Here is a 20,378-nt window from a genome sequence, read left to right as displayed (position 1 = left end):
AACCCTGGCTGCTGGATTCCTGCTTCCTCCACCCCACCCCCGGCTTGTCTTCAGTCATAGCTAGACCATAACCCCGCTGAGGGCAGGGCCTTGTGGCATGTTGACTCCATTGTTCTCTGCCCACCACCGAGTACGGTGCTCAGACACACCAGGCCACTGTATCCACTCAACTTGAGGAAGCAGCAGGCCCCGGCCCGGCGGTCGGGCCGACAGAACGACCCCAGCCGGGGGAAGGAGACTCCGCCTCGGCCGGACCCCCTTCTCCTGGCACCCCCCCACCCTCGCCTCCGCTCACGGTTCTGGGTAGCCACGTCCCCGGGTCGGGGCTGAGGTTGAGCTCACCCTCGGCCCATGGCTATTCTGGGACTTCCTGAGCCGGTTAGGCAATCTGCCGTGATGTCAACTCAGCTGGGGAACCCTTTCCACTCTCCTCCGAGTTTCCATCCCCGGTTGGCCCCTAATAAAGAGGGGCCGGACAGAGAGCGGCTCACAGCAGTGTCCACTGCCCGCAGTCTGAACATCTCCTAGCTGCCCCTCTGCTCCTCGAACCCTCTCGCCAGCCGGATCATGCAGGGCCCCGTGGTCCCTCTCTCCGCCCTCCTTCTCATTGCAGCTCTCTGCTCCCCGGCCTCCTCTGCTCCTGGTGAGTGCTCACTGCCTGTCCCGGGCACGGTACCTCTGGGTATCCGGGCAATGTCCCTTCCCCGTGCCTCGTCCTCTGCCCCAAGCACCGTCTAGTGTGTGTTCTCTGGGCATTACCCCCTCTGTGTCCGGTACTCTGTGGAGCTGGGAGTCCTCGGCGATTCGGCCGGACTCCAGGGAGGGACAGCTCAGGGCTGTCTCTGGCAGGGCCTCTTGCCCACATCCCGGGCTCCGGCCCCAACCCTGTCACCCAGTGTCCTGGTCCTTGGGCTTCAGCCCCTCGCCACGGCCACTCTTGGGGAGTCACCGGCCCCGGCTTGCAGGGGGACCAGTTCTGAGTCCCGGTATCCCAACTCTGACCCCTTCCCTCCCGTTCCCCCGTCCTGAACGGGGAAACAGAGACCGACTCGTGGGACCACCTGGTCTCCTGGGAGACTCAGGCTTCGGTTAGTGGGAGAGGGCACCCCCCGGTCTCTCCAGTTCGTCCTCCTCAATGGCAGAGACCCCTCTGGGGGCTGGAAGAAGGGGGTTCGGACTCCATCTTCCTGAAGGACATGACCTCACCCCTCCCCTCCCTTTACAGTTGGAACAGACATCCCCTCCGTCTGCTGCTTCTCCTACACCAACCGCCCGCTTCCCTTAAGACTCCTGAGTTGGTATGAAGAGACCAGCAGCCGCTGCTCCAAGCCAGCCATCATGTAAGTGCCAACCACGGGGTGCCCCTCCTGGGGGGGTGCTGAGAAGGGACCGGTCTGCATCTCCCGGGGGAGACCAAAGAATGTGGACTGGGAAAAGGGGTTAGGAGCTATAATCTGAGGTGGGGAAGGGGTTGTGGTCCTGGGCTCCCGGAGAGGCTAGTGGCCATTTCCCACTCCAGGCTGGCCCAGCTGTGGACACAGGGAGCAGGTCCCATGGGGGTCATTCTGGGGGTACATCCAGGACCAGGGAATCCTCGGGAAGGGGGTTAGACAGGGGCCGGGGGAGCAGAACGGCGGGAGGACTGGAGGGAGAGGAAGCTGAGTCTCCACCAACAGAGGGAGGATCCAACACGGGGCTGGAGGTTGAGGGTGGGGGGCAATTCCCCTCGGACCCCAGCCCCTCGTCTCTGATCCGCCTGCTTCTCGCTCCACAGATTCACCACCAAGAAGGGCCGCGAGGTCTGTGCCGACCCCAGCGAGGAATGGGTCCAGGATAGGATACAGGACCTGAAGCACAGCTGAATGAGGGGGGACAGGTTGAAGGTCAAAGGCCACCAGAAGAAAGACTTGAAGCAAGACCCTCCCATCTGCTGACCCCGGGCCTGACCTCCCCATGAACTCCTCTGTCTCTGCTCTGCTGGGCTGTTTTTCAAACCTCAATTTTAATTTATTCGCTTTAATTTATGTAAATTATTTCTGAGTTTCATTTTATCTGAGCTTGTGAGGAAGGGGCCTCGGGCATCCAAGACCCCTGGGAAAGATTTGAAGCCAACCAACTTTTCCTGTTGGGGTCACTTGGGACACACTGTGGAAGAATAAAATATTTTTGCTAATACCTCGTTCAAATGTCACTGTCATTCCGCGAAGTTAAAAGTCCTTGGGCACTAGGAATTAGCAATGCATTGAGTGGGGCTTAGTTGACTTTCGGTTTAAAGAACAAAATGGCAAACTTTTAGTTTTAAGGACATTTTCAAAGGAGCAATTGAGGCACATATGACTGAGAACTAAGCAGACCAATTTCAATATAACTGATTTTCAGATTAAGGAACTCACAAATATTAGTATTTATTGAGCACCCATTTAATGCGTTGCACTGTATTAGGTGTTGGGAAGTATAACATACTGAAATGATACTATCAATCAATCGTATTTATTGAGCGCTTACAGTGTGCAGAGCACTGTACTAAGCGCTTAGGAAGTACAAGTTGGCAACATATGGAGACAGTCCCTACCCAACAGTGGGCTCACAGTCTAAAAGAGGAACATCATACACTAATGATGGCATTTATTAAGCGCTTACTATGTACAAAGCACTGTTCTAAACGCTGGAGATACCTTCCCTGCCCCCTAAAGAAGCAGTGTAAGCTAATGGAAAGAGCCCGGGTCTGGGAGTGTCAGAAGGTTATGGGTTTGAATCCTGGCTTCACCACTTGCCTGCTGTGTGACCACGGGCAAGTCACTGCACTTCTCTGGGCCTCAGTTAACTTCCTCTGCAAAATGGGGATTCAGAGTGTGAGACCCATGTAGGAGAGGGACTGTGTCCATTCTGGTTAGCTTGTAACTACCCCGGGGCTTAGCACAGTGCCTGGTACATATTAAGCGCTTAACAGATACTATAGAAAAGGGAGTGCTGATACTAACTGGGTCCCCCAAGATCCATCTGCTCCCAGACTTTGGAACTAAAAGCCTGGGTCCCAAGAGAGTGGGGTACCCCAGAGGCAGCTAGTGGATCTGGAATTTTGGATACCAGCCTATTTGGAATTGCAAGTCTAGGTCTCTCCCTTATAGTATGTTAAGTGTTCACTATGTTCCGGGCACTGTTCTAAGCGCTGGGGTAGATTCAAGCTAATCAGGTTGGATGCAGTCCCATGTGGGGCTTAAGTCTTAATCCCCATTTTACAGATGCGGCAACTGAGGCCCAGAGAAGTGAAATGACTTACCCCAGGCCACACAGCAGATGAGTTCCAGGGCCGGAATTACGATCCAGGACCTTCTTTCAAATGTATTCCTTTAGAGAAAGATAAGAATAGAGAAGACATTACACAGTTCTTTACCCAATTTGTAAGGTCCTTAATTACCGTCGTCCCTGCCAGCTGGAAGGTTCTTCCCCTGTCAGATCCTTGTTATTCCTGCCTCCTTTAATAGAGTTTGAGCTCCTTGTAGCAGCGTGGCTCAGTGGAAAGAGCACGGGCTTGGGAGTCAGAGGTCATGGGTTTTAATCCCGGCTTCACCGCTTGTCTGCCGTGTGACCTTGGGGAAGTCACTTCACTTCTCTGAAGCTCAGTTCCCCCATCTGCAAAAGGGAGATGAAGACTGTGAGCCCCATGTGGGACAATGCGATCACCTTGTAATCCCCCCAGCGCTTAGAAGAGTGCTTTGCACATAGTAAATGCTTAACAAATGCCATTATTATTATTATTATTAATGACAGTGTCACTTTGTTAATCTGCCCCAAGTGGACTGTCCCAAGTGGGTGCGCAATAAATGCTACTACTGCCCGTCTCTCCTTAACGCTGGAAGCCCCAGGTGAAGCAGGGACTATGTCAACTGCTTATCTCGTTTCTACCCAATGCTTGGCACATGGTGTTTAACAAATACCATAGTCCCAGCAAGGCGTACCCCACAGTGCTTACATGTGTAACTGTAATTTATTTATTTGTATTAATGCCTGTCTCCCCCTCTAGACCATAAACTTGTTGTGGGCAGGGAATGTGTCTGTGGTTATACTGTACACTCCCAAGCCCTGAGTACAGTGCTCTGCACACAGTAAGCACTCAATAAATACAATTGACCGACTGAAATTAACTTGTCTCTACTGCAGTGCTTAGTACAGTACTTGGCACATGGTAAGTGCTCAATAAATAAAATTGACTGATTGAAATTACCTTGTCTCTACCCCAGTGCTTAGTATAGTGCTTGGCACGCAGTAAGCACTTAACAAATTCCATAATCATTATTATTACGGTGTCTCTACCTCAGTGTTTGGTACAGTATTTGGAACATAGCACACAGAACTTCTTATCTTAGAACTTCTTAGAGAAGCAGCGTGGCTCAGTGGAAAGAGCACGGATTTGAGAGTCAGAGGTTCTAATCCTGGCTCTGCCACTTGTCAGCTGTGTGACTTTGGGCAAGTCACTTCACTTCTCTGTGCCTCAGTTCACTCATCTGTAAAATGGGGATTAAGACTGTGAGCCCCACGTGGGACAACTTGATCACCTTGTATCCTCCCCAGCACTTAGAACAGTGCTTTGCATATAGTAAGTGCTTAACAAATGTCAGTATTATTATTACTACATTCCCACGCAAACCCTGCCCTCCCCCTGACTTTCCCATCACTGTAGATGGCCCCACCACCCTTCCTGTCTCACAAGCCTGTAACCTTGATGTTACCCTTGACTCCCCTGTCATTCAACACACATTTTCGACCTGTCACTAAATCCTGTCCGTTTGACCTTCACAACATCACTAAAATTCATTTTCGCCTCTCTATCCAAGCCGCTACCATGTTAATCCGATCATTTATCCTATCCTGTCTTGATTACTGTATCAGCCCCCTTGTTGACCTCCCAGCCTCCCGTCTCTCCCTACTCCAGTCCAGACTTCACCCTGCTTGCCCAGATCATTTTTCTATAAAAACGTTCAGGCCATGGTTCCCCAATCCTCAAGAACCTCCAATGGTTTCCCATCCACCTCCGCATCAAACAGAAACTCCTTATTGTCTGTGTTAAAGCCGTCAATCCCCTTGCCCCCTCCTACCTCATCTCACTGCTCTTCTACTACAACCCAGCCCGCACGCTTGGCTCCTCCGATGCCAACCTTCTCACTACCCCTCCATCTCATCTTTCTCGCCACTGATCTCTCACCCGTGTCCAGTCTCTCGCCCAGAATGTCTTCCTTCTTCATATCCAACAGACAAATACTCACCCTCTCTTCAAAGACTTACTGAAAGCCTCCTTTCCCCTTCTCCCACCCCCTTGTCTCGCCCTGACTTGCTTCCTTTATTCATCCCCCCTCGCAGCCCCACGCCACTTATGTCCATATCTGTCATCTTACTTATTTATACAGCACTTTCGTCCACCTCTGTAATTTATTTATTTCCATGTCTGTCTCCCTGTCTAGACTGTAAGCTCAGTGTGGACAGGGAATGTGTCTGTTATATTGCCATGTCGTACTCTCCCAAGCATTAGTCAACCGTGTTTATTGAGCACTTACTGTGTGCAGAGCACTGTACTAAATAATAATAATAATAAATGCCATTATTATTATTATTATTTAGTACAGTGCTCTGCACACAGTAAGCGCTCAATAAATACGGTTGACATAGCGCTTAACAAATTGATGAGGATGACGATGAAGATAATGGTAGTAATGATGTTAATAATAATACTGGCCTTACAGAGCAACAAGCAGAAAGACCCCATACGTGACCTCTTGGTCCCCAGTTCAACAAAGCAAACGATGCACGGAAACATCGGCCCCTTTAGTGCAGTCGGAAGAGGTTAACCACAAACAAAAAACATCGCCTTCAATGCAGTGAAAAACTCCTTGCCCTCAGGAAGCTTAACTCAACAAGCTCCAGATGCATGTCATTAGCAGTCACCATTAACACTCTGGGGCTCTATAATCCTACCCTCAGCAGCCGTGTGCACAAATTTATTTTCTATTTCCTGCTATTGCTATATTTAAAATAATAATAATAATTATGGTGTTTGGTCGGTGCTTACTATGTGCCTGGCGATGTACTAAACGCTAGGGTGGATTCAGGCAAATAGGGTTGGACACAATCCCTGTCCCAACGTGGGGCTTACGGTCTCAACCCCCATTTTACAGATGAGGTGACTGAGGCACAGAGAAGTAAAGTGACTTGCCCCAGGTCACACAATTTCCTCCTGATGTGTTGGTACTATTTGCTGTGTGAGACCGGTTTTCACTCTGTAAATAATTTGCGTCTGCTTCCCCATCCATCTCCCTATCAACTAGAAACTCCTCACCATTGGCTTTAAGGCATTTAACTATCCCCTTCAGTGAGGCCAAGGGGAAAGAGTCCGGGCTGGGGGTCAGAGGGTCTGGGTTCTAATCCCGACGGCTGTCTGAGCTTGGATAAGTCACTTTGCGTCTCTGTGCCTCAATAAATTGGGGATTAAGACTGTGAACCCTATGCGGGACAGGGACTGTGTCCAGTCTGATTAACTTCTATCTACCCCGTTGCTTAGTATGGTGCCTGGCACGTAGTAAGCACTTAAAATATATTTTAAAAAACTTATCCTCACTCCCTTTCCCACTACAACCCAGCCCTCATACTTTGCTCCTTCAACACTAGCCTATTTACCATCCCTTGCTCTCTTGCCTAACTTGTTTTGATTTGTACCTATCTTATAATTCTATTTATTTATATTGATGCCTGTTTACTTGTTCTGATGTCTGTCTCCCCCCTTCTAGACTGTAAGCCCGGTGTGGACAGGGATGGTCTCTCTCTATTGCTGAACTGTAGTTTTCAGGCACTTAGTGCAGTGCTCTGCCCACAGTAAGCGCTCAATAAATACGACTGAATGAATTTTCTCTCATGTTCAACCCCGGGATCACACCCTCCTTCTTGCTTGGAACCACCCCCTCCTTCACACAGGCAGACTACCGTGATCCCCATCTTCAAAGCCCTTCTAAAATCACACCACCTCCAGGAAGCCCTCCCTAAGCTCATCTTCCCACAGAATCAGCTACACCCTCGAGTCCTAAATACCCTAAATTCCCTAAATACTTAGGTACTCCAGCCACCGAACCTACAGTACTTACGTATGTCTTTATTCTGTTATTAATAATAATCCTAAAAATAATGATGGTATTTGTTAAGTGCTTACTGTGTGCCAAGCACTGTACTAAGCTCTGGGGTAGATACAAGGTAATCGGGTTGTCCCACGTGGGGCTCACAGTCTTAATCCCCATTTTACAGATGAGGTAACTGAGGCATGGTGAAGTGAAGTGACTTGCCCAAAGGCACACAGCTGACAAGCGGCAGAGCCAGGATTATATCCCCAACCTGCAATGTATTTTAATATCTACCCCCCTATACTTCACGGTAAAGTCTTTGAGGGGAGAGATCAAATCTACTTTACTGCATTCTCCCAAATGCTTAGTACAGTGCTCTTTTAGACTGTAAACCCACTGTGGGCAGGGATTATCTCTCTGTATTGCTGTATTGCTCTTTCCAAGAGCTTAGTACAGTGCTTTGCACAAAGTAAGCACTCATTAAATACGACTGAATGAATGAAAGTGAGCATTCAATAACTACTATTGATAGTGCAGTGTTTTTTGAGGGGAGAGATCCCGTCTACTTACTCTATTGTACTCTCCCTGATGCTTAGTACAGTGTTCCACACAGAGTAAGCATTCAATAACTACTATTGATTGAGCATACAGTAAGCGCCCAATTATTACGATAGAATGAATGAATAATGCCTGTTACATGTTTTGCTGTCTGTCTCCCCCCTTCTAGATTGTGAGCCCATTGTGGGCAGGGAGGGTCTCTGTTGCTGAATTGTCCTTCCCAAGCACTTAGTACAGTGCTCTGCACACAGTAAGCGCTCAATAAATACGATAGAATGAATGAATGAATGAATTGAGCAGCGTGGCTCAGTGAAAAGAGCCCGGGCTTTGGAGTCAGAGGTCATGGGTTCAAATCCCCGCTCCTCCAATTGTCAGCTGTGTGACTTTGGGCAAGTCACTTCACTTCCCTGTGCCTCAGTTCCCTCATCTGCAAAATGGGGATGACGACTGTGAGCCCCACGTGGGACAACCTGATCACCTTGTAACATCCCCAGCATTTAGAACAGTGCTTTGCACATAGTAGGTGCTTAACAAATACCATCATTACTATTATTATTATCATTATTGAAAGCTCATGGGCAGAGAACACACATGCTCTCAGAAGTGCTTAGTACACTGTCTAGAACTCAGAAAATACCATCAATTGATCTTAGTACTGTGGGGGTCTGTTTTGGTGAGTAAATCTGTCAATCAATCAATGGTATTTATTGAGTGTTCATACTGTGCAGGACACTATACTAAGCACTTTACCCGCAAATAATCCTTCCTCTGGCAGAGGCTCTGGGCTGGGAATCAGGGCCATAAAAGACAACTGGCCCCAGGCTTCACGGAGCCTGGAACTTTCTCAGCCCTCAAGGCTGAGAGGATCATCATCAATCATCATCAATCGTATTTATTGATCGCTTACTGTGTGCAGAGCACTGTACTAAGAGCTTGGGAAGTACAAGTTGGCAACATACAGAGACAGTCCCTACCCAATAGTGGGCTGACCAGACCGGGGAAGATCCAGTTCCCCGAACAATGGATCCGTTCTCCCTCCCTCCCCTTCAGAGGAGAATCAGCATGGTCTAGTGGCTAGAGCCCGGGCTTGGGAGTCAGAACTTCAATCTTAATCCCAGCTCCACCAGTTGGCTGCTGTGTGACCTTGGGCAAGGCACTTCACTTCTCTGGGCCTCAGTTCCCTCATCTGGAAAATGGGGATTAAGACTGTGAGCCCCAAGTGGGACAGTGACTGTGTCCAACCCGATTTGCTTGTATCCACCACATCTCTTAATACAGTGACTGGCACATAGCAAGCGCTTAATACCACAATTATTATTATTATTAACAACAAATACCGAAACTATTATTGTCAGACTCAGAGCCCCATGAAGGGGCAAAGACAGGGACCGAGTTCCACCTGACCCTCCCTACCTCACAGAGAAGTAGCGTGGCTCAGTGGAAAGAGCATGGGCTTTGGAGTCAGAGGTCATGGGTTCGAATCCCAGCTCCGCCACATCTGCTGTGTGACCTTGGGCAAGTCATTTCACTTCTCTGAGCCTCAGTTACCTCATCTGGAAAATGGGGCTTAAGACTGTGAGCCCCACGTGGGACAACTTGATCCCATTGTATCCCCCCCAGTGCTTAGAACAGTGCTTTGCACATAGTAAGCACTTAACAAATGCCATTATTATTATTATTACCTCCCCCCGCCCTTAATGTTTAGCACAGAGTAAGCACTTCAGAAGTGCCGTCCCTCCACCAAAATAAGCGGGGGTGGTCCTGTGGCGGCACCTTCGGTCTGGAAGTCGAGAGTCCTGGGTTCTAGTCTCAGGTTTGCCCCGATAAGCCGTGTGGCCTGGGTACGGTCACTTACCCGCTCTGGGCCTCAGTTTCCTCATCTGTAAAATTAAGTGAATACTTTCCCAGGGAGGCAAGGAGGGCAGGCGAACAGCTCAGATTCTAGTTCCACCCTTTGCCTATCCTTGGGCAGGTCACTTCTTTGCAGCTCAGTTTCAGAATGAGAATTGTAAACACCGCACAGGGAAGGGACTGTGTCTGAAGTGTTTGTTCTGCATGTACCCCAGCGCTTGGCCCAAGAGCCTGACACATAATAAGCGCCTAATAAATATCACGATTATTATTATTTTTAAGTGCTCTCGGAGGGACGAAAGGCTCCACAAACATTAGCAGACACACTGATCCTGCCTTGAGAAGAGTGACTCGGTCCTTGAATCCTCCCCAAACTCCAAACCCCAACTCTGGATGAGACTTCCCTAAGACCCGCCCCACCCCCAGCCAAGACCCCCACATCCCCCCGCAATCCCCCCCACAAGAGTGCCAGTCGCCGGCGATGGGAAATCCTGATTTATTGGTGTCGTCGTTCCAAGTTAACATCCAGTTCAGGAGGAGGTGTCCGTTTGTCCACCCCCTTTAAACAAAATGTCCGGTTTTTCCTTCCAGGTCAAAGTGCGCAGAGAAATGCTTCACAGTTTCTGATCCTGCCTGTAAGCTAAACTAAGGCAAAGTGACAAACTGCCCGCCCCCACCCTCCCCCCCCTCGAAAAAAATAAAATTAAAAATGCAGTCGCCTTGGCAACCGTGTGAAAAAATAAGACAAACTCTTGTAAAAAATAGACTACGTCAAAGGAACCGGAATCAACTCATTGTCATGAAGAAAGGCCGGGAGGGTGGTCTCCGCTCCAGTGGCTGGGGGTGAGGGGTGGGCGGGGGGGTCCGGCCTTCCCGCTCCCCCTCCCCTCCATTCGGACCGGGACGGCGGGAAAAGTTTCCCTGTGACCCCTCCCTGTCTCGGGGAGCGGGGTCCCGCTGCACGTGGGATTGAAAAGAAAGAGGAAAAAAATGGATGGAAGAGTTTCTCCGCTTCCCTGGAGGAGGGACCCAGACAGCCCTCCTCCCCACACCCCAGGGGTCAAACCCTTCTAGGGGGGAGACAGCCACCCAAACCCCCCTGCTCCCCGGCACCCAGGGCCCTGTTCCAACTCATACACACACGGAGCCACCCGGCCCAGGCCTCCTTGATCCACTTTCCCAAGTCCCAGACGCCCACGGGAAGCCAGGACCACTGCCCTCCGGCCGCTGCCCAGTGCCCACGTCCTGGGTGACCCCTGACCTCTCCATCCTGGCACCGGCCCCCTGAAGGACATCCGACCGAAAGAAGCGACCCTCTCCGCTGTCCGCGGACCCTCTGCTGGGGGAGTCCGTGCCCAACCAAGGCAGCGCTCCAGTTGGTCGAGGAGCCATTCCCAGCTGCCCTCGGGGGGCCCCTTGTCCAACTCTGTGCCCAAGGGGCACCGGGGCCACGGGTCATTTCCTCAGTGGGCAGGGAGGGCTTCCCAGGAATCTCAGCTTCCCCCTCCCTGCTGGGATGTGGCAGGGGAAAGACAGGAGGTTCGCTCACGCAAACAGCTTCTGACTGGTGGGATGAGGGGAGGGCGTGGGGGGCCACCGCGGGGCAAAACAGCAGCTGCAGTGTGGCCTGCCAGGATAAGTGAGGTGGACATGTCCCACGCCCATCCTGAGCTGGGGCAGCGGGCGAGGGGCAGCAGCCGGGGTAGCACTACGTGGGGAGTTGCGGGGGGATAGGAGAGGGAGCCAGAAGCAGGAGGCAGAAGCCAGGGTATCCCCCCTCCCCTCCAGGGTCAACGCAACCCAGATGGGAGGGCATGGGGAGCGGGCGGGCTGGACCCCCCCCCACTGGATCTTCGACTCCCTCGGCCGGGGAAAGGGGACCCCAGGACTCTACCCCCGGTCCCCTGTCCCCCTCACCCCAGAGCCAGGACCCCCCCACCCAAGTCTGGACCCTGCCATGGGGCGGGGGTTCCCCTGAGCGGCGAGAGAGGCAGGAGGGAGAGTCCGTGCAGGGGGGCGAGCAGATGGGCGAGCTGCTGGCTATTTACAGGGTCGGCCAGTCGGACCCGGCCACCGCCCGCGAGGTTCAGTCTGGCACTTCGGGGTGGGCGGGCAGCCCGCCATCCCCCCGCCTGTGGCGGGCCCAGAAGCCTTGCTCTAGCTGTTCCAGCTGCGGCCCCAGGGGCAGGCGGAGCTCCAGATGCCGGCGAAGGGAGTCCAGCCACTGCTCCAAACTGAGGAAAGATGGCCTGGCAGCCGGGAGGGAGGGGGAGACAAACGGGGCCCGGTCAGTCTCCCCCTCAGACCGCCGGCCCCCGGGCCCCGCACCCGCCCCGAACCCCGCACCTCTTCTCGGGATCCAGGTCGCAGCACTGGACGGCGATGGGGAAGAAGCTCGGGGGGCAGCTGGGGGGGCAGTAGCGGTCCAGGAAGCCCCGGATGTTGAGGCCGAAGTCCATCGTGCGGGGAAGGTAGTCGGGGTCTGCGTTCACGCGGCCGATGATCTGTGGGTGAGGTGGAGGAACTTGGCGTGAGCGGAGATAGAGAGATGGGGAAGGGGAGAAGGGGTGCGGGAGAACGAAGAGGAGGGGGAAGAGGGTTGGGGTGTGGAAAGAGAGGCGGGGAGTCAGTCAATTGGATTTATTGGGCGCTTACTATGTGCAGAGCACTGTACTAGGCTCTTAGGAGAGGACAAGAGAATGATATAATAGACACATTCCCTGCCCACAACAAGCTGACAGTCTAGAAGTGGTGATGGACATTAATATAAATCAATAAAATTATAGGTAAGGACATATCTGTACATGGGAAGATGGGAAAGAGAGGCGGCGGGGGGGAAGAGAGGTGGGGAAGTGGGGCAGGGAGAGCACTACACCGGGGGAGGGAATTCAATCGTATTTATTGAGTGCTTACTGTGTGCAAAGCACTGTATTAAGAACTTGGGAGAGGACAATATAACAATAAACAAACACATTCATGCCATGGGGCACTAGCTCAGAGATGTGGGGAAGAAACAATGCCCTCTCCCGCAGCGCAGCCCCCCTGACAATCAGGCCCAGGCCCACCCACTCCAGAGCCGGAGCGGGGATTTGACCCTCGTGACTCAGAAGCCCCATCCGGCCAGCCCCCTGCCTCAGCGCCGGCGGGAGCCCAGACGAACTCACCTCGCACAGGACAATCCCGAAGGAGAACACGTCCACTTTCTCATCGTAGCTCCGGCCTAGGGACGGAGGCGGGGTGAGGGGGGAGTCAGGGTCTTCCAAGATCCCCCGTCCCTTCTTCAAGGCCGACCCAGGGGAAACCCACCGCTCCTGTCCACAGCCTCCACCTCCCCTGACCTACCGTTGATCATCTCTGGAGCCATCCAGTATGGGTTTCCCACCACGGTGTAGCGCTTTTTCCGATCCGGTTTCTTCAGCGTCTTGAGCTGGTCGGGCTGACCCTTGTCCTCCACCATGAGCCGGGCCAGGCCGAAGTCCGCCACCACCACGCTCTTGTTCTGTCCGGGAGAGGCCGAGGGGCTCTGGGGGGTGGCCGGGACCAGGGCCGGGGGAAAGGCCCCCAGAGGAAGCCGGGCCTGGCCGGCTCAGAATGGGTTGTGAGCCGGCCCTGGGCTCAGGGGGGTGGGGGGCGGCAGTCCACAGACCCCTAGGAGAGGGTCAGGGGGCCCCTCAGGAAAACCAAAGGCAGGAACCCACTGCAGATGGCTGGGCTCAGTTGGCAGGGATTAACCAGGGTGGTCTGGGGCACAGGGGGAGGGGGGCCTGCTTTGATAAAGGTGGGCAGGAAGGGCATTTCCCAAAGGGCACTTGCACAGAGGGGAAGAGAAACTCTGCCCGCCCCAACCCAAGGGTGAGCTGTCCCAGGAGGAGGAGGAGGAAGAGGGTCGTGGGGGAGGTGGACTCCAGACTAATCAACAAGGAAAGCTTCCCCGCTAGACTGACAGTGCTCTCCCAAGCATTCAGTACACTGCTCTGCCCACTGTAGGCGCTCAGTGAATAATAATTTTGGTATTTGTTAAGCACTTACTATGTGCAAAGCACTGTTCTAAGCACTGGGGAGGATACAAGGTGATCGCGATTGTGCTCTCCCAAGCTTTCAGTACATTGCTCTGTCCACTGTAGGCGCTCAGTGAATAATAATTTTGGTATCTGTTAAGCGCTTGCTATGTGCAAAGCACTGTTCTAAGCGCTGGGGAGGATACAAGGTGATCGGGTTGTCCCATGCGGGGTTCACCATCTTCATCCCCATTTTCCAGATGAGGTCACTGAGGCCCAGAGAAGTTAAGTGACTTGCTCAAAGTCACCCAGTAGCGTGGCTCAGTGGAAAGAGCCCGGGCTTTGGAGTCGGAGGTCATGGGTTCAAATCCCGGCTCCGCCACTTGTCAGCTGTGTGACCTTGGGCAAGTCACTTAACTTCTCTGGGCCTCAGTGACCTCATCTGGAAAATGGGGATTAAAACTGTGAGCCCCCAAGTGGGACAACCTGATCACCTTGTAAACTCCCCAGCGCTTAGAACAGTGCTTTGCACATAGTAAGCGCTTAATAAGTGCCATCGTTGTTGTTATTATAAGCAGCGGAGCCGGGATTTGAAGCCATGACCTCTGACTCCCAAGCCCGGGCTCTAGCCACTGGGCCACGCTACTGATCAGTTGTGATTCTCCTCAGTGAAGCCCCCCGACCCCCGAGTGTCCCGCCGCCGCCGCCCCCAAACACGCCCGACCGCCGCCAGGCCGCACCTCTCGCACCAAGCAGTTGTGGGAGTTGAGGTCCCGGTGAATGACGCTCATGGAGTGCAGGTAGGCCTGAAGGCAGAGGGGACGGACACAGCTGGGGGACCCGCCTCCGGCCCAACCCCCACCCCACCTGCTCCGACCCCCATCTGCTCTGGAGGGGCTACCATCGCCCATCTCCCCACCTCCAGTCCACCCTGGGAGGGGTTACACCTGCCACTCCCTCTCCCCAGCCTCAGGAGGCTGCTTTGGACAGGCAGAGGAGAGGCAGGACAGAGGGCTGGCCCAGCCCTGACAGCCCCCGAGGGGCAGAGAGATTTAAGGGGTCCACGGCAGTGGGAGGAAGCGCCCTACCCCGTCACCCTCCATCTCTGCTCACCATGCCGGATGCGATGTCTTTGGCAAAGCTCACACGCTGACTCCACGGATACTGGCTGTCCTGCAGAGCAGAGAGGAGCCGGGGGCGGGGGGAACGTGGGGCAGGAGACAGAGGAGGGGGGGCCCCTGAAGTGGGCACGACTGACCCCCTGAAGAGGAGGTGGGAGGCTGGCTGGGCTTCACTGGGGCGGAATTGGAACTCAAGAGGACCGAAGGAGCCGGAGGAAGCTTACTTCCAATTCCTTCTTCCTGAAATCTCTGTGTCCCAGAATCCTCCGGAGACCGGGAAGGGGCAGGGAAGTGAGGACACAGGGAGACCCTCACCATGCTCTTGATGAGGCCCCGGAGAGTCCCGCCCTTGATGTACTCGGTGATGAAGTTGAGCCGCTTGTCCTTATAGAGCACGCCGATGAACCGGAGGACGTTGGGGTGTTCGAGGCCCCTCATCACCTTCACCTGAGGAGCACAGTGAGGGAGGCCCCGGTTTCGCACTCAGAGTCGGGCGCACTCGGGATCTCATCTACTGACTCTGTTGCATCGTCCTCTCCCGGCGCTCTGCACATGGTAAGTGCTCAATAACGATCACTGATTGATCGAAGGGGTCAAACACGATGGTGCCTGATTATACGTACGGTTCACTGTCTTTGGAGGCCTCCAGTCAGGAGGGGACCTCAGTGGGGCCCCAGGCTCCCCCATGGCCTTGGCCACCAGTCATCGGGTTTCTGGGGCTGGGGGAGCAGGAATCCGACCTATAAGGGATGTCCCTAGATTTTGGCCTGGGCAGAGGTTTCCCCCCAGGTTGCTGGGGTTACCCACCCACTCTGCTCCCGGCCAGAAACAAGAGCTCCAGGAGAATGGCTGGGAAGGATCCAGAGCCAATTCATTACCTTGTCCCCTTCTCCTCATCTTGCTACTCTCCTACTCCAACCCATCCCGCCCCCTCTGCTCCTCTAATGCAAACCTTCTCACTGTTTCTCAATCTCGTCTATCTCGCCGCCGAACCCTCTCCCACGTCCTCAAATCCTTCAGGTTATGACTCACCCCACTTTCAAAGCCTTATTGACACAAAGCCTTCCCTGACTGTGCCCTCCTTTCCTCTTCTCCCTCTCCCTTCTGTGTCACCCTGACTTGCTCCCTTTAATAATAATAATAATAATGTTGGTACTAAGCATTTACTAAGCGCAAAGCACTGTTCTAAGCACTGGGGAGGATACAAGGTGGTCACATTGTCCCATGGGGGGCTCACAGTCTTAATCCCCATTTTACAGATGAGGTAACTGAGGCACAGAGAAGTTAAGTGACTTGCCCAAAGTCACACAACTGACAGTTGGTGGAGCCGGGATTTGAACCCATGAACTCTGGCTCCAAAGTCCAGGCTCTTTCCATGTGCCATGCTGCTTCTCAATTCAACCCCCCTTCCAACCCCACAGCACTTTCGTACATATCTGTCATTTATTTATTTCTATTAATGTCTCTCTCCCCCTCTAGACTGCAAGCTCATTGTGGGCAGGAAATGTGTCTGTTTATTGTTCACTTGTACTCTTCTAAGCACTTAGTACAGTGATCTGCATTCATTCAATCATTTATTGAGCGCTTACTGTTTGCAGAGCACTCATTCATTCAAGAAGCAGCTTGGCTCAGTGAAAAGAGCACGGGCTTGGCAGTCAGACGTCATGGGTTCAAATCCCGGCTCTGCCAACTGTCAGTTGTGTGACTTTAGGCAAGTCATTTAACTTCTCGGTGCCTCAGTTCCCTCATCTGTCAAATGGGGATGAAGACTGTGAGCCCCACGTGGGACAACCTGATCACCTTGTAACCTCCCCACCGCTTAGAACAGAGCTTTGCACATAGTAAGCGCTTAATAAATGCCATCATTACTCAATCACATTTATTGAGTGCTTACTGTGTATATATATATATACTTACCTGTATATATATGTTTATACATATTTATTACTCTATTTATTTTACTTGTACATATCTATTCTATTTATTTTATTTTGTTAATATGTTTGGTTTCGTTCTCCGTCTCCCCCTTCTAGACTGTGAGCCCACTGTTGGGTAGGGACTGTCTCTATATGTTGCCAACTTGGACTTCCCAAGCGCTTAGTACAGAGCTCTGCACACAGTAAGCACTCAATAAATATGATTGATTGATTACTGTGTGCACAGCACTGTACTAAGCGCTTGGGAAAGTAAGTGCTCCATAAATGTGACTGAGTGAACGAATGGGAGAACAGCGGGCGGGGGGGACCCGGGTCCAGCTCACCTCTTTTAGGAAAGTTCTCTGCGTCTCCTCATCAAACCGGATAAGCTCCTTCATCACCATGACCTCTCCCGTCTCTCGGTGTGTCACCTGCGGAGCCAGGGGGGGCTGACTAAGCCACAACCGTCGAAAACCCACCCAGGCTCCCGCCGGCCAAGTGGACAGCCCACCTGAGAGAGATGGGCCAAGGGGAGAGTCGCCCCGGGGAGTAGACGAGCTGCGGGGAGAGCCTTCCCCGCAGCGTTTTTTTTTAATGGCATTTATTAAGCGTTTACTATGTGCAAAGCACTGTTCTAAGTGCCGGGGAGGTTACAAGGTGATCAGGTTGTCCCACGGGGGGCTCACAGTCTTCATCTCCATTTTACAGATGAGGGAACCGAGGCCCAGAGAAGTGAAGTGACTTGCCCAAAGTCACACAGCTGACAATTGGCGGAGCTGGGGTTTGAACCCATGACCTCTGACTCCAAAGTCAGGGCTCTTTCCACTGAGCCACGCTGCTTCCCTGCGGTTAGAAAGGTCGAGGGGAGAGCCCCCATCCCCACCCCCCCCCACCCCCGGGGAAGGAGACAAGTCAAAAGAAGAGCCCCTCTTGGGGTGGACTGGCCAAGAAGAGAGACCCCTTGGGGAACGGGAGATCCGCCTGCTGTGCGACCTTGGGCAGGTCACTTAACTTCTCTGGGCCTCAGTTACCCCACATGTAAAATGGGGACTGAGACTGGGAACCCCATGTGGGACAGGGCCCGGGTCCAACCTGATTGGCTCGTATCCACCCCAGTGCTTAGCACATAGTAAGTGCTTAACAAATACCACAGTTGTTAATATTACTTAGTGTCTCTGGGCCTCAGTGTCCTCATCTGCAAAATGGAGATTCCGTACCTAGTCCCCCTCCTCTTTAATGATGATGATGGCATTTGTTAAGCACTTACTATGTGCCAAGCACTGATCAGGTTGTCCCACGGGGGGTTCACAGTCTCAATCCCCATTTTACAGATGAGGGAACTGAGGCACAGAGAAGTTAAGTGACTTGCCCAAAGTCACACGGCGGACAAGCGGCAGAGCCGGGATTAGAACCCGTGACCTCTGACTCCCAAGCCCCTGCTGTTTCCACTGAGCCACGCTTCTTCCCACGTGGGACAAGGACCAGGTCCGATCTGATTATCTTGTATCCTCCCCCAGTGCTTAGTACAGTACTTGGCACATACTAAGCCCTTAACAAATACCACAGTGATTATGATTACTTAACTTCTCTGCATCTCAGTTTCCTCATCTGCAAAATGGGGGTGAAATGAAATATCCACTCCTCCTCCTTCTTAGATTGTGAACCCCACATGGGACAGGGACTGTGTCCAACCTATCTTGCACCTTCTCTAGCACTCGGTACAGTGCTTGGCACAGAGTAAGCGCTTAACAAGCACCAACAGTATGCAGATGAGGAGGAACAAGTGTGTCCTGAAATGCCCTCCCTCCACACATTCACCAAGCTAGCTCTCTTCCTCCCTTCAAAGCCCTACTGAGAGCTCACCTCCTCCAAGAGGCCTTCCCACACTGAGCCCCCTTTTTCTTCTCCTCCTCCCCATCCCACCTCCTTCCCCTCCCCACAGCACCTGTATATATGCTTGTACAGATTTATCACTCTTTTTATTTTACTTGTACATATTTCCTATTCTATTTATTTTGTTAATGATGTACATTTAGCTTTAATTCTATTTGTTCTGACGACTTGACACCCGTCTCCACGTTTTGTTTTGTTGTCTGTCCCCCTTCTAGACTGTGAGCCCGTTGTTGGGTAGGGGCCGTCTCTAGATGTTGCTGACTTGGACTTCCCAAGCGCTTAGTCCAGTGCTCTGCACCCAATAAGTGCTCAATAAATAGGGTTGAAAGAATGAGTGCCTGACTCGCCTTACCTCCTTCCCTTCCCCACAGCACCTGTATATATGTACATATGTTTGTTCGTATTTATTACTCTATTTATTTTACTTGTACATATCTATCCTAGCTCTCTTCCTCCCTTCAAGGCCCTACTGAGAGCTCACCTCCTCCAGGAGGCCTTCCCAGACTGAGCCCCCTCCTTCCTCTCCCCCTCGTCCCCCTCTCCATCCCCCCGTCTTACCTCCTTCCCTTCCCCACAGCACCTGTATATATGTTTGTATATATTTATGACTCTATTTATTTTACTTGTACATATCTATTCTATTTATTTTACTTTGTTAGTATGTTTGGTTTTGTTGTCTGTCTCCCCCTTCTAGACTGTGAGCCCACTGCTGGGTAGGGACCGGCTCTATATGTTGCCAACTTGGACTTCCCAAGCGCTTAGTACAGTGCTCTGCACACAGTAAGCGCTCAATAAATACGATTGATTGATCGATTGATTGAGTGATTGATTGACTGACTCCCAGGCTGCAGTTGAGGCTTCGCCCAGCAGGAGGCGCAACCCCTATTTCCGGACAAGCCTCGGGGACATTGTCGGGCAGCCGCAGGGGCAAAGGGTGGCCACTAGGGGGCGGAACTAGCCCCAGTCAGTCGATTGTATTTACTGAGCGCTCACTGGGTTCAGAGCACTGTACTAAGCGCTTGGGAGGGTAAAATCACGGAGGCCGGTGCTCCGAGTCATTCATTCATTCACTCAGTCGCATTTATTGAGCGCTTACTGTGTGCAGAGCACTGGACGAAGCGCTTGGGAAGTCCAAGTTGGCAACATATAGGGACGGTCCCTACCCAAGAGCGGGCTCACAGTCTAAAAGGGGGAGACAGACAATAAGGCAAAACATATTAACAAAATAAAATAGAATAAATATGTACAAATAAAATAGAGTAATAAATACGTACAAACATATACATATATACAGGTGCTGTGGGGAGGGGAAGGAGGTAAGGCAGGGGGATGGGAAGGGGAAGGAGGGGGACAGGAAGGAGGGGGCTCAGTCTGGGAAGGCCTACTGGAGGAGGTGCCACCCGATTTGCTTATATCCACCCCAGCGCTTAGTACAGTGTCTGGCACATAGTAATTGCTCAACAAATTGTACTTGTGCCTGTACTTTTTGTACTTGCACAAAATGCCAACTTGCACTGTTGAAGCGCTTAGTACAGTGCTCTGCACACAGTAAGTGCTCAATAAATATGATTGAATGAATGAATGAATGAATGAATGCCATAATTATTAAGCAGAGTGGCTCAGTGGAAAGAGCCTGGGCTTTGGAGTCAGAGGTCATGGGTTCAAAGCCCAGCTCCGCCAACTGTCAGCTGTGTGACTTTGGGCAAGTCACTTAACTTCTCTGTGCCTCAGTTCCCTCAACTGTAAAATGGGCATGAAGACTGTGAGCCCCACATGGGACAACCTGCTCACCTTGTAACCTCCCCAGGGCTTAGAACAATACTTTGTACATAGTAAGCGCTCAACAAATACCATCATTATTATTATTATTTTTCTCTGTGCCTCAGCTCCCCCATCTGCAAAATGGGGATGAGGACTGTAAGCCCCACGTGGGACAAC

At 52.2% G+C, this 20,378-nt stretch overlaps 2 protein-coding genes across 3 annotated transcripts in view; one reads left to right on the top strand and one right to left on the bottom strand.

Annotated features, from left to right (window-relative positions):
* Positions 1 to 510: 510 nt before the first annotated feature.
* On the top strand, positions 511 to 2,148 carry LOC119939549 (C-C motif chemokine 4-like). The gene is made up of 3 exons (XM_038759644.1): positions 511 to 643; positions 1,226 to 1,340; positions 1,775 to 2,148. Exons 1-3 carry the CDS (start codon positions 568 to 570, stop codon positions 1,860 to 1,862), a joined length of 279 nt encoding a protein of 92 aa, XP_038615572.1. The 5' UTR covers positions 511 to 567; the 3' UTR covers positions 1,863 to 2,148.
* A 9,303-nt stretch (positions 2,149 to 11,451) lies between these two features.
* The window catches only part of LIMK1 (LIM domain kinase 1), a 35,085-nt gene continuing 26,158 nt past the window's right edge, over positions 11,452 to 20,378 (bottom strand). For both annotated transcript variants that reach the window (XM_038759175.1, XM_038759176.1), the window contains 8 exons: positions 16,892 to 16,978; positions 14,947 to 15,078; positions 14,624 to 14,683; positions 14,251 to 14,316; positions 12,855 to 13,011; positions 12,677 to 12,732; positions 11,859 to 12,016; positions 11,452 to 11,761 (listed from right to left, as the gene is read on the bottom strand). In XM_038759175.1, the coding sequence (XP_038615103.1) occupies positions 11,599 to 11,761; positions 11,859 to 12,016; positions 12,677 to 12,732; positions 12,855 to 13,011; positions 14,251 to 14,316; positions 14,624 to 14,683; positions 14,947 to 15,078; positions 16,892 to 16,978 (879 nt within the window). In that variant the 3' untranslated portion in view covers positions 11,452 to 11,598. The remainder of the gene's footprint in view (positions 11,762 to 11,858; positions 12,017 to 12,676; positions 12,733 to 12,854; positions 13,012 to 14,250; positions 14,317 to 14,623; positions 14,684 to 14,946; positions 15,079 to 16,891; positions 16,979 to 20,378) is intronic.

The sequence above is a fragment of the Tachyglossus aculeatus genome, chromosome 17, assembly GCF_015852505.1.
Source record: "Tachyglossus aculeatus isolate mTacAcu1 chromosome 17, mTacAcu1.pri, whole genome shotgun sequence".
Lineage (NCBI taxonomy): Eukaryota > Metazoa > Chordata > Mammalia > Monotremata > Tachyglossidae > Tachyglossus > Tachyglossus aculeatus.
Note: the sequence above shows the minus strand (reverse complement) of the source record. Positions and strands in the feature narration are given on the sequence as shown.